The 14,892-nt window shown below is 32.7% G+C and overlaps 1 protein-coding gene across 2 annotated transcripts in view; it reads right to left on the reverse strand.

The window, feature by feature from the left end:
• The window catches only part of LOC106614403 (heat shock protein beta-1), a 30,397-nt gene extending 16,061 nt beyond the window's left edge, over positions 1 to 14,336 (reverse strand). The window contains exon 1 of one of the 2 annotated variants that reach the window (XM_014230136.3): positions 13,926 to 14,336. In XM_014230136.3, coding sequence (XP_014085611.1) covers positions 13,926 to 14,104 — 179 coding nt within the window. In that variant the 5' untranslated portion in view covers positions 14,105 to 14,336. The remainder of the gene's footprint in view (positions 1 to 13,925) is intronic. The other variant, XM_070109391.1, reaches the window with a different exon arrangement.
• Between the last annotated feature and the right edge of the window lie 556 nt (positions 14,337 to 14,892).

Raw genomic sequence — 14,892 nt, forward strand, 5'->3', positions numbered from 1 at the left:
TAAAGCTTATTTAGGTAGCATAGCGGTTTTCCGATTTTTTTTATTCTAGAACTCAACTGCCCATCTGTTTTTTACATTTCATTGTACTTTGTTGTATTGAACTTCAAAAGCAATAAAATTTATTGTTGTTTCTGTTGTGCTTTGTGTAATTATTTATTTTATTTCTCAGTTATTGTTGGTTCTGGCTTTCGATACTTTACGCAATAGCCAGTGGCGTTTTCATATTTTTTTTTTTTGAATATACAAACCTAAAGGTAAATACAAAGAAACTCATATAATTGTAGCTGTGTGTACACGTTCTCAGTTATTTACGCTCTCCCGCTTTGAAATTCTTTTCTTGCTCTGCTCTACTCTTTCGACGATGATGTCATCGCATTTTTAGTTTAAATATAAATTCAAATAATAAACTTTCTTGCCTTGCCGGTATGTATATATTGCTGTTATTGTTGGTATTGTCGTAGCGCGAACTGCCGCTTTTGCGACATGCAGTGGCAATATAAGAATATTATATATAACTTGAATACAAATATAATATATTATACGTTGTGTATGTGCTCTTGCGTCTATACTATTTCATACCTGAGTTAGTTCCCAGTAGGCTAATGAATTACTTTAGAATTATGTAGTTGGTTTCAATGAATATGTCATGTGGCTTTGTATATTTTCGTCCCATAAAAGTTAGTAGCGTTCACAAAACGAACCAAAGCACGCTGAATATCTTCGATGCAGTTCGTACTACGCCAGCCTGTCATCATAACCGAGGGATTTGAGCACCTGGTTGACACTAGGTGAGTTTTTCTAATCGGTCCTCCATTGTTATTAACATTTTTCGGATTATTTTTATCTTTCTATAAATTTGAGTTCAAACTGATTTCTTTAAATAAATCTTCATTTGTACGAACTATCTTTTTAAGAATCGTAAAATTCTTTACCAAACATCTGATGATGATACATGATATAATCTCTGAACTTTTCTTTCAAGCATCATTATTAACATATTTGCTCATTAGGTAAAACTCTATAGTGACAGTTACATGTACTTGGTGTACTTTTCTAATAGTCTCTACAGATACATCTCAACAGATGTTTTAACCCTAACAGCGGTCAAACCTCGGCAGCTAAGATAAGTGCATACATTTCGTTGAACACATTTCTGACCTGTTATGAAAATTAATCAGAGTTTCACTCCGGGTTTCTAGGTGGTTTCCACAGAATATTTTAGAGTTTCAAAAATGTTGGCGTGACGTAATGTTTGCTTGACTAACCCATTAAAGCCTGTTACTCCTTAACTGTCAATCTGTTGACACTCGTTGGATACTTTTATCGATTAAGTTTAGATACCTCTATTAATAACCACATTCTTCCGTAAGCAAGTAGCAAAAGAACACTAACTAAGTTAACAAAAAAACATGATAACATGGAACTCTGCTACTTTCTCGGAGTTTAGGTTTCCTAAAAAGAGGTTTCCTAAAAAATAAGCGCTTAATCTCTCAAACCACTAAAAACAAACTGAATGGAGTTTATATTAACACATTTTAGATTTGCCAGTGTGTGCTATATGGTATACGATCTACCGGAAAATTTATTCTGAGTTGAACATTATTGTGCCACGCGGTTACAACAAACAGACCTATAAAAGTAGTTGGTGTACATATGTGTGCACATATTTATCAGCATGTGTTTTTTTGCCAATAATCACTTTCAAATAGTGCGAAAATGCTGTTATTAATTTAATTGGAAAATGCCATTAGCATGTCAAGTGAAAGATTTATAGCAATAGTAGAAGAAAATATTCCAAAAAGCATGAAAAGTAGTTTTTGTGGCGGATTTTTTAATTTTTTTTACATTTTCTGTATCAGATATACATGTATACATACATACTTATGTATTATTCTTTTAAGAACCAATCTCTCCTACCCTTCACTCCACTCATGCCAATACGGAAGTATTTAAATGCGCGCCACTGTTCGATTTTATCGCTGCTAATATTTGGGTTCGACCCTGCGCTCCACTTTTAATCAATGAATGAACTTTTTTATACTTTTAGGCACTCACCCATACTTACAAACAAGTGTTTATTCATACAAATATACAGATTTGCAAGCTCGTATAGACTTTGTATTTTCGAAATTGTATGCAGGTATGTGGCTACGTATGTATATACATACATGTACATATGTATGTATGTCTGTATGAATTGTTGTTTTTTGAATGAAACTTGTTTTTCTATTCCCTTTTGTCACTTATATTTATTTACATTTTCATACAGTGGATCATTAAGCGTTTATCTATATGATCTCATCACTGACGTGTAAATATTAAATTTTGCAAATATTTATATATGTATGTATGAGTATTTATAGGTGCCTTAAAGATAAGTACGATATCGATTTTATTGTTATTATTATTATAAATTAATTTAACGATAGTTGGTTGTTTGTATTGGTGGAGAGTGATTTTCCTTCACTACTCTCCAGTTTTTAATCTCAGCGAAGCAAACTCAGAAACTATAAATATTTAACATGCCACCTTTTATGGAGATTTGGACACTTAAATTCTTGTTTGGAGCCGCATAATTAGTAAAGATAACAGTATTGTGAAATATCATCGTTGTCGTCACAGTTAAATCAATCGCACAGGCTAAGGTTCTCAACCCAGCGGCAATTAATTACCGATAACAAATTGATTGGCAACGGAACAGTTCGTAGCTTTCGTTAAACAGTTGGTCTTTACATACACTCGTAATTATAATGCCGTTTTTTGTCATTTATGACTGAGCTGAGCAGATTTGTAAGAGGAATACGAAAATTTATGGATATTAGAAATATCACATTAAAGAACCTAACCTTAAAAGTTTAAGATCTTATTTTTTGCGACTTCTAACTGACATAAAAAACAGATAGTACTTATAAAAAGATTATGTGCGGTTTTATAAAAATAATCATACAGACTTTAAGTGCAAGTATGCCCATTGCGAATAAAAAATCTATACGAATATGAAAAATCAGAACAAGAGAGGATCTAATAATACTTGCTATAAATTCTTTTTAATCTGTAGAGCTATATTTAGAGAAGCTTCTCTAAGCTTGACATTTATTGGTGGTTGTTTTTGTAGCGGTTATCTAGAGCCTGCCATTAGTTGTCATCAAAATCATCTAACGGGAGGTCCAGGAAAAGAGCTGTTTCGACGGGATCGGACCAAAGGAGGAGCCTTAGATGAGTGGGATTCATAACGCATGCCAAAAAGTGGTTACAATTATGCGCGGATTCATTGCACGCAGAACATATTTATATTTAGTATGTGGGACTTAATTTTGGATAGGTAGGAGTTTAACCTGCTATAATATCCAAAACGAAGTTGCGCAAGGGTCAATCTAGATTATAAGGGCAACTTGTCAGCTCTGGGTGGTAGGTTTCAGATACAATATAGGCGGTATATTAAGCTCTTTACACTCAGTAAAGCATAGATTTCTTCAGTAATAAGAGTTATAACTGGAAACTATCCTACTACTCCAAGCCATAGCGTAAGACTAAATTTGGGACTAAACTATTTTGCCTTACCCATATTTCAGAGACCTTTTCTTCTTCTCTTTTTGGAAAGTTGTGATATCAACTCTTTTTTTTTAACAATACTGTTTTTGTGAGACCAAAGCTGGAGAACTTAAGTTCTCACATATAGCTATCAAGCTTAATTTTTTGATATGAATATTAGCCGCCTAAGCAGATAGGCTCAGTACATTTGATCCTTATATGGTTATATCTTTGACTTCAGAATCCATTATATTCAATCGAAAAGTATTGCCTCCTCTACATTTTAATTTCTTATTCTTTTGCTGGGGTTTTGAGCTTCTTCCGATATATTTGACCCTCGTGAGCCTTACAGTAATTACATTCTACACTAAAAAAATTGTTTTCATAATTTTCAATCTGTAGCTTAACTGCTGATCAAATCGCAATTCAGAGCAGCTTTAGCTCACGAACGTGTTTCCATTAGAGCTATTTGCTCATTATGACTTCATTCAAAATTATTTGCATATATGTACACAGATGTATTTATGTATGTAAATAAGTAACTTCAGACAGACAGACAAGTATTTATGTATGCAAGCACGTTTGCTCATAATTGTTCGTAATGATCGAAATGCACATGCATACATACATACATACACAAATATATGTAGGTACGTGTAGTTAACACTGAATTAGGCAATGCCTGCATGAATGAGTAAGTAAATGAATGAGCAAAACACTCGATTGGAAGTACAAAGGCATAACGCTATTTATGGTGTTTAAATGCTTAACTGTTTGGAAGCAATACTTGCTATATTCATATGTATAGAAATATGTTTACAATTATGGATGTGGAATACGATTTGCATGATTTCAGTTAATAAATGTGAAATTAACATGTTGTTGCACATATGTATGTACGAGTATATGCATTTATTCAAATGCCATGCAAGTAAATACATTAAATTGTAAATAAATTGCATTTGTTATTGTTTGTTGTTGGGATTCATTGTTGACACTTTAATTTCAACAAAACTTGAACTGAATTGGCTGTTCATACAGTTAATGGAGGCTACTTGTCAATTGGTTGTTGTTATTGTTGTTGTTGCTGGCGCACTTGCATTCAATTTGCGGCAGAAAAAGCTTAGCATTGGCAAACAACAAAAGTAAAAACGAAATATGCAAGTGAGATATTCCCTGATCAAATTTGAACAGGACTGGTCCATTATTTTTCTTGAAGAGTCTACTTTTTCATGAACACGAGTATTTGATTGGACCAGCTGATGATAAAAAGTTGTATCAAATTACGTGAAAACAATAATTTGTCAGTCCGGGTCAAATTTGATCAGATGACATTTTCAAATATATACAGATGTCTGTGTGTTTGTTTGTACATATATATGTACCTATATACATATAATTATGCATTCCGTATTAGCTACAATTCGATTTGAAAAAATGCGAATTTAACAATGATGACAACGCATGCTATTTTTAGCCACTGTCTGATCTATGAGTTAATGCGTTGTGCTCAATTTCTCTTTACCTAATTCGCCGTTACAGTCACAGCATGCACGTATGTACATATGTATATATATGTGTATATGTATAATATTTATTTATTTATGCAAATATCATTGAATTTTCGGGCTCGTAAATCAAATGGGTACGCGCGGGCGTATGAGTATTGTGTGCGCGAACGAATTGCAAATTGCATTACGGCAAATATGGCTAGCGGTTTTCGCAACAGTTTCACCCACACACACATACACACATGCTTAGGTGTGTGTTTGCATGCATGCACAGCTTCCATTAGCGATGGTTGCACGCCAAAGTGATTAACGTAGATACGCTAGCTTGTCATTGGCTTTTTATTAGCTGTGACGAATGTGAAAAAATTTTTAATTTGAAATGAAAGTGCATCTATGAGGGATTTCTATTGGATTTATGGTTATAAAGAAAATATTGAAATTCAATTTTGTTGTAACAATTTCACGTTGAATACTTTTCAAAGCGAGTGGGCTAATCATGCAGATATATGCTTTTTGCAATATGTGTGATAAATAAATCACTGATATTTTTTTTTGTTATTTTTGCAATTGCAATCAATAGTTCTTTTTCCCCTCTAATTCTTTAATAATATTTATAAAAAAATCTAAATTTTTTGAGTTAAATATTTGCTTAGAAATTTGGTTCTGATTTTTAGATAAGCTTTTTAAAGCAAATTATGAAAATAACTGTCCGAAGAATTTTTTATCTTACAAAAAAATATACATATACATACATATGTACATATATAATATATACTCCGAGACTAAATACGTACATATGTGTAGGTATGTCTATGCATATTTAAAACATGCCATGATTTTAAGCAAAAACAGAACACCTTCAACAAATCACAAGTGACAAGTGACATATCGCAGCAAGTCAGCTAATTCATAAACAACCACATGCTTATGTATGTATGTAAGTACATAACTAATACGTATATACATACACAAGTACTTTGTAGAGTAACGATGCAATATAACCTTGACATATATACCCACATACTGGACACGCACAGGCATACAGCCAGTTATTCGTTCACTTCACATGCTTCTTCTTCTACGTGGTCACAACAGAGAGCGCTGCAATTCGAGCAAAGTTTCAAATGAGTCATCAGCTCAGCTCCTGTTGTGCCACAAATATACAGTTAGGCATGAAGAAAAGCGGGTGGTTTAATTTGTAAAAAGAATTCTATTGAACAATGTGCCACTGCCGTGTCTTGCTGACCTATGACCCATCCTGTTTGCCACGTGGCGCTTCGATGCGTCACGCGTGATTCAGGCGTACATTTGCTGTGGAAGATCTAGATTAGGCTTCGGCAATTTAATTAAAGCATTTGCTGGCTTTTGATTGAGCTTATAGAAATCAAACATAAATAAAAATAGGAATTTTATAAATTCGCTGGAAATATTTTAATTTAAATTTCTTTTAATCAAATAAATTCCTGGAAATATATATACAAGTATGACTTACATGTACTTAGTCCATAAGTTATTTGGACAATTGTTGCTTTATTAAGCAAGTGTTTATTCGCTAAGAAATATGGCGGTCGTGGAGTGCTTCCACGTAAGTTCTAAAAATCGCAATTTTATATTGATTATGATATTGATGAAGAGCAGAGAGTTGAATATAACGGTATTTTAGATATTTATAAACATACCTATGTACATATGTATGTGAGGGAATTATCTATGCGTTGGAATTATATATTTGTGTTAAAAATAAGAGAGAAAAGTGACATAGGGATTTGAGTCAAGCGCAATTAACACTCTCAGACTAAGAAGAGACTCTTGAGAAGCTTTTTCGCTAAAAAAAAAGCACATTGTAAATATAGGACAGACAGGGATCCGAGAAAAGGCAAAAAAAATATTGAAAGTTAACGATGTTGATAAAGGAATATTAAGAAAGGCAGTGATCTGTCGTAATCTTTCAAAAACGAAGGAGTAATTTGAGCGAATACACCAACGGACGGACATGGCTCATCTCATATATTTTATTGGGTGTCCGACTTTTCCTTCTGGGTGTTACAAACTACGTGGCAAACTTAATATACCCTGTTCAGGGTATAAAAAACAAACACTCCTCTTACAACTTTTCATATTTTAGACTTCAACGTGTATTCAAGGCACACAAAGTAGTATCCAGCATTTTATTCGAACTTCACTCATAACACATGACATAGAACCTCATTATTAAAACACCACATTTGTTTGTGCTCTCACATAACCTCACTTTTATATCTATCAAATTATAAGATGCCTATCTAAACAAATCTAAGCGCCCTGCTAATGAGGCCTTGTAAAAAATTATTATGACGTCATGTATAATTCTAAGTAGATGGATAATAGTTTTTACGTATATGTGTACTTTGGCAGTCTCCACTGCAGTGGGTGTAAACAATTGCGATTGTCTAAACCTTCTGAACTGTTTATGTGTTCACGTCAAAATTTGGGTCAATTTTGTTTATCCAAAGCAAACAGAATCGATTCTACATGTCGACAGACGGCACAGACAGAATAATTTCAGATATGTATGGACATTTTATGCCAATACTTAAAGCGTATAAAAATATGGTTTGTGGATATACACATGATAAGCGATCTGTAAGCATACAATCTATTCAGTACTGTTCTAGGGCTAAGTAGTAATACTTGTACTTTTAAAAGTAATTTTGATGCAGTCTCTAATTTATTACTTTTGTAGTTTATTTAGCACAAAATGCTTACTATATTCTACCAAAAATATCTTACATATATATATGTATGAATTGTATTACACAACAGCTTAGGATTGCCCGCACCTACGGCCTTGCCTCTATCAAGTCTATCAAGAAAGAGCCGCTTACTAAAGCTATGCATTAAAGAGTTGTTCACTCAGTGTGCTTTGCATACGAAATGGAAGTGGGTGGGGTAACACTAAAAGCAGTTTAAAAATAGTTCGTATATACTATTATACATATACACACATACATATAAGAGGGTATGCACCCAGAGTAAGGTAAGCCAGTGTAAACTGAAGCTTGTTTAAAATTTATTGCTGGTCATAGTGCACGCAATCGGCGTTAGGTGAAATTTAGCATGCAAGGATACCCACAATACACACAAACTCATAGATACACACACATAGAAACAAACGTGTACATACGCCCCATGTAGATATGTATATATATTTTGAGTATTTCACTTCAAATCCTGCCAAACTTTGCTAAACTTTTGCCAGGCCTGCCTTCAGTGAAGCCAACAAATATTGGTATGTGCATGTAATTAAATCAAATGGTCGAATGTGAGCAATTTCACCGGAAATTACGCGGCTGCACTTGGCTCAGTATGGGTATACCCGCTATGTTTAGACTGACGGCAATTAAAGTTAAATTGCCAACTAAACGATAATAAATCTGCATAATAAAATACGCGAAAATTTACTTTTATATATATGTATATACAGTATACGTACATTTATATAAGTATGCCTATTATCTTGCGTGCTAGAATAACTTTGGGTGATTATAGCGCTTACAAATTGTTCATGCTTGAAACTAAACATCACCTGTATGAAAATAACTAAATAGATAATCAATTATATCATCGGAGTAATTAGCGTCGCTATGAAAAAAATTGAAAAAGTGTGGCTGTGGCATTACATCACAGCGGGTGAGCATATATCTACATACATAGGTACATGCTTATAAACAGGTAGTAACCTGTAGGAAATATACTGTACTGGAATATAGTACTTTTTAAAGTCGTATGAAATTTGATCTCCATATACTCGTATAAACAAGTATGTGATTGGCAGCTGGTTGTTTACGAGGCAATAAGTTTTTCTAGCGATTTTTGCCATGGAAGAAAATTTAACGAGGAATCACGGCTACATAATCATTGAAGAAGTATTTTGGGGAGTCTACTTTATCACGCACACAACTTTTTAAGTAGATTCAGTGAAGGTCGTAAAGTCATCGAAACTTGCTTCATGCGAGTTGTCCAATCACCTCAGTCAATGACGATAGCATCAAAAAATTTAAAGAAACAATGCTTGAAAATCGTCGTGTTGGCAACAGAGATCTGACAGAAGTTCTCAACATCTCTTATAGAGCAACTAAACATATTTTGGTTATTGTTTTGGGTATGAATCGTGTCCAGTAGAGTACGCAAAAGAGAGGCTTGACAAGATAACTGATTACCCTTTATTCATCAAACACATCTCTTACTGAGTAAGACGTCGAAAATGTCCAACAATCTAGTGAATGGTCAAAAGTGAGCGAAAACAAATTTTCTAAAAGCACTGATTGCCATCGCTTTGCAATCTTTCCAATATTTGCAGTTTCCTACAGGGTTTACCTGTGCGCTATTACATTTTATACATACCATAAGCTTATTATAGCTGTGAATTGTTCATCGACAGCTGTTATTTAAATACGCCAGCTAACATACACCTACGCTGGATTTGCCTGCTACATGCAGCTTAACGGCATTTGTTTATTTTAGTATTAAAATGAAACGAAAAATGTATATTTCATATAAAAGTCTGGCAAAACCTCATTATATTGAAAAGAACACTATACTTTCGAAGATTTTGAAATTTACAAAATTATGCCTGCATGTATATTTACTCTTCATTGGCATTAATATTACATGCATTGTTTACTTTACTAAATTGTTATTCACACTGATGTGTAAATAAATCATTAACACTTGGCAACGAGGATTCCGAGTTAGATATAAATTTACATATGAACATATTTCTATGGTATATACATATGTACAACTTTAATTTCGTAATGTCTTGAAAATAGTATATAAATACTCTTTCTGGCTTATTTTTCGTTCAACTGTCAATAGAAAAGCTTTGACTGGAAGCGCACAATAATGGCCATAATGAGCAAATTAATAACGAACGGTGATTAGGCACTCTTTTTATTGTACTTTTCCCACATTTACATATAATATACATAAATATGTTGAAAACGTAGCATGCGCTAGTCATCAGCGGGGTCATTACACCTGATAAAGCAGGTGAGCTTCTGCAGACTCTCTACACGTACTTTCGTAAACAATAACAGAATAAAAATTAACACTTATATGTTTGTATTCTGTTATATATAATTCTGACAGTTATCTAATCTAATCAGTTAAGAAGCTATCGGAGTTAGTGAAAGACGTACTGTATTCTGACTTGACGTGTTCATTTTGTCATTGTTCTACATTTTTTATACTAGCACGTAGTTTTTAATAAAAAAAAAAATTAAGAAAAAAAAATATCTGGTAAATTTTAAAGATAACGATTCTTGCACTTGAAAAGCGGTAGATTTGGAAGAGAATAAAAAAGAACCTCGACTCTCTTGTGCACAAATTTACATGTGAATGTAACAATAGTAAAGAGAGAGAGAGAGAAATAGTGTAACAATACCGCATTATAATGGTAGAACTGCTTGCTAATCTTTACCTATTTGATTATGACAGTCTATGTCAATTATACCAGTTGTTTGTTCGATTCGCCACGCTGCAGGATTTGTTGAATCGAAGGAGGCAATTAATGAAGAGAAGATCAATTTTATTGCAATTTAGATATAATTATTAAGGACTGATTGCACAGTCCAGTGCTGGTAGCTTATTTCCAAGATAAACGCGTAAAAAGAAATATTTGTCAACACATCGACGTGTTACTCTTTTTTTGGGACACACACCGCAAATTACAGCAGGAATTTAATAAAAATTGTAAACTTATTATTTCTAATCGCTTTTCCCCATTTAGAAGTACAAACATAACAAAATATCTCAAAGCTTTAGCCAAAAAGAAATCTCATAAAAATCTACATACTCGCAAGCTAAAAATAAGATTTCAAGTATCCATTTCTCCAAACGTACGTACAAAAAATACATTAAAATAAGAAAAAAGAACAAAAGTATACGTACTAGTATAGATATGTATCTATCTACGAGTATATAGATGGTATTTAACATAAAAAAAACATGCTAAATGCTTGTATTCTCTTTGGATTTCCGTGGTCGTCGTTTGTCTGTCACTAACCATTTCATTCTTGTGTCGCTGTAACGATTCTGCGGCATGTTTTAATTTTTCTCGCTTCGTGATCAACCTTTTTTTTATCGCTGCAGATGATAATGTATTTTATAAATAGATAGAGACAAGTAAGCAGAGTAAAAGACATAATACACCTAAAAGAAGAAATAAGTTAGACCAAGAAGTATGAGTTTTCACTATTTGTTGCTGGGAGCCAACTTCAGTTAAACATTGTCAGCTAAGAGCATATCCAGGTTCTTTTGTACATACATACATATAAGTAAAAAAAGAAACTTCTGCGGTTTTTGCACCCTTCATTCCTTTGCAATTAACCAAACCGCTTTAATGAAGTTATTAGCGTGGCAAACTTTATCAACTTTTCCATTGTTGCTTCCAGCCATAATCGGATGTTGACAGAAAGTCTTCAAGCGGTAATTTTTCGCTAGCTTAGTTAATACATACGGTATATATACACATATACTTGTATGTATGTTTATATTTCTATTTTTATGTGTGTGCCTATATGTCTTAGCTGTGGGCTAGTAACTTTGCTACTTTGCCCAGTTCTAGCCGCGTTGGTTGGGGTTGAGGAAAATTGTAGCACTTAAGTGCGGAAAGCGCGTTGGTAACTTTGCACTATGCGGTATATGAAACGTATATACGCATATATTTATATATTTGTATATAATGCATTTGTGATTCTTCTATTTTTCTGCTCTTCTCGCGATGTTATGTCGTGCCGCCAAGTAGGAGGTCGTTGTTATAGAAAATCAGTCAGACGTGAGAAGACTACAGTGGCGCAATTGAATTAAAACTCTGATAACTTTTTGTTATTATTGACTATTATTATTTCTTTTATTCAAATAAATATTTTTTATTTTTTTTAATTCATATAATTTGTAATTATTGGAGACATTTGACTTTTTACCTGTTATAGTGAGTCAAAAATTGAATTGTTTTCAAGTAAATCTTTAAAGGGTTTCTTGAAAATATAATATATAGAAAATAAGTCAACTTAAATATTTCTAGAAAATTTTTCACAAAATCAATTTCTTGGGTTTTCTATACCACTGCTTTCATATATGATCACAAAATATTATGAAAAACTTTTACCCGAATACGTTTCAAAAAATCGATTTTTTTTTGTATTAAGGATTACATGGATTTCACGTCTTAAAAAAAATAACATTTTTTATTGTCTTATTTAATTTTATAACATCTCTAAAATATTTTCCTATTTTCTCAAGTTGATCCGAGTATTAGGTTTAGAGGTAGAGTCTAGAAAGTTTGAGCGCTCGATATAGTCACTTAAAACATTAAACGCGTTTTTCTCGAAAATGTCTTTTCAAAGTCGGTTTTCAAGATTTCTCGCGAACTACTAAACCGATTTTAATGATTTTTTCGTAGGTATTCGAGATATAATTTACAAGGTCCTGAACGAAGGTTTTTTTAATTAAAACTACATAAAAAAAATATCGTCGAAAATTTGTATTTTTTTGTAAAAACGTTTGCCAAAATATAATTTTTACTTTTTTGTTGTTTTCTTCGTCCAATACCTAGTTTATGGTCTTAATTAAAACACGTAGTTTTTTCCTTTTACTTTGGATGAACCTGTAAGAAGTGCTGCTGTCTGTCGGAAATGACGTCGTAATGGCCGAATTTTAAATATTTTCCTTTGAAAATTTCACAAAATTTTTGCAAAATATGTATCTTTTTAATAATAAAAATTTTGAATAAAATATTTAGTTTTTTACATGAAAGAAAATTATTGAAAATATGCCGTTTTTTACTCCAGGAAACCCATGTAGCTCCTAATCAATAAATATATGCTCTAAGAGCACTTATTAATGAGCTAAAAAATCTAAATTTCATTTATATATAATTTAAAGTATGAAGGAATGTATATAGGCACTAAAACTATCCTATTCTACAAATATATGCTTCCATACACTGCAAAATAAGGTATTTTTTTAAAAATATTTTAATGAACCTTTTTTATAAAAGAAATCTCTCAAACTAGCTAATAAAATTTTTGGTATTTAAAAATAATTATCAGCTTCTCTTTTACCATATTTAAAAATTTATTGAGAATATTTTAATACTCTTTTTTCACAAATTAACAAAGTATCAAAAGATTGGTAATTCTAACTGTAACTCTAACTGTATTGTCTAAAATCCACAAAAACTATCAGGTTCCAGAGCACATCGGCTTCTAAGAACATAATTAACGCTCATAGAATCCTATGTACTTTACCTAGTAACCGCTTTTTTAACCCCAAACACTGCTTGCAATGTGGGAAAGTGTGAAACTTGAGCATGCGGCGTTTTATATGGCAACTTCGCGGTGACAAAGCATTGCGAAGATTTAGAAGTAGCAAGAAGTTGGTTTCGAAGCAAACATTATGATGATGTATATACAAATGTATGTATATTCTTTATGCCACTAAGTTAATGAAATAAAGACACACAAAAAAAACAATAAAATAAAGAATAAAGCGCCCATAATGACTTCTAATGCCGACGTATCAAATTGCAGAAAACACCAAAGTAGCCGTTATGCATACGCTTTTAATACTAATTACTATATTTAGCTCCATTATGCTGCTATTTATTTCTGTAAGCAGATCAAATGCACAGCGTCGCAAATGGCGCACTCAACACACTTCCTTTTGGGCGCGCAGAAAACCTTTTTTTTTATACTCGTACATAAAAACAGATTTTTTCTTTTAAAGCGCCACTTTTTGCGCAGTTTTATCGATGAGAAGAAACATCCCTTTTTGAGCTATGTCTTTTTCTTACACAATTCTACAAGAGCTTTACTTTTAGGTATATTTATTTGTACACACCTGCTGGACTCGAAGAAGTTTGCCTCGCGCGACATCAACTCATGCCGGAACTTGTTCATCTCATCTTCCATTTTGCGCATTTCCGCATCGAAACGCTCACGAATGCTTGAGAATTCTGTATCGAGAATGCTGAAATCGCCCAATTTGATGGGGATATTCCTCTTGTTAGCATCGGCCATGTTATTTTTGATTGTTTAACACAAATTTATTGATTTCTACACGAAAAATTATTATTTGCCGAAACAATTTGTGTTTTGCTTTATTTTTGTTGTTTCTTTTTTCTTGTCTGCTTTCACACTTGACAACTTTTCTTCTGCTCTCTTAGTATTTGTTTTTAGCACAAAATGATTTTTCGCTCCGCACAACTGTAAAGCTATCACTTGGATTGCTGCTTTGAGACTAATTTGTATCTCACTCATTCACTGATTTTTATTTGTTGGCGTACGCTGCAGTTGCTTGTGGTTGCGCATGTGAAGATACTTTACGAAATGCACTCAAAATTGTTTTGAGAAAGTGAGAGACAGCGTGAATTCACACTCAAATGGTAGGGTTGCATTTCGGGTTAGGAGAAATAGTTTATTAGTATTTTATTGTTTTCAATGTAATTATTAGAGTTGAAGTTTGAAATTCAACAAAATAATTAGTACATTTATATTTATCAACAATAAAAGTTATAATATTATCATGCAAAAACTGATTAAGCATAAATAACAAAATATTATCCACATATTAATTATTTTCGCTAAATATTTACATATCTTCAAACTAAGTAGTGATACCACAATTAAAAAAAGGGATAAATATTTTTATATGTTTTCGAATTTCCAACATTTTTTATTTCTTAAAACACCTTAGAATCCTCACCAAGAAGTAGGGGCATAAAGAAGCAACATTAAAGCCCATCCTAACGAACAGAAGAATGTTCAATTTCCCCAGTGGTTATTTTTTCAAAATATTGGTAATAATG

This window comes from Bactrocera oleae, chromosome 5, assembly GCF_042242935.1.
Source record: "Bactrocera oleae isolate idBacOlea1 chromosome 5, idBacOlea1, whole genome shotgun sequence".
Lineage (NCBI taxonomy): Eukaryota > Metazoa > Arthropoda > Insecta > Diptera > Tephritidae > Bactrocera > Bactrocera oleae.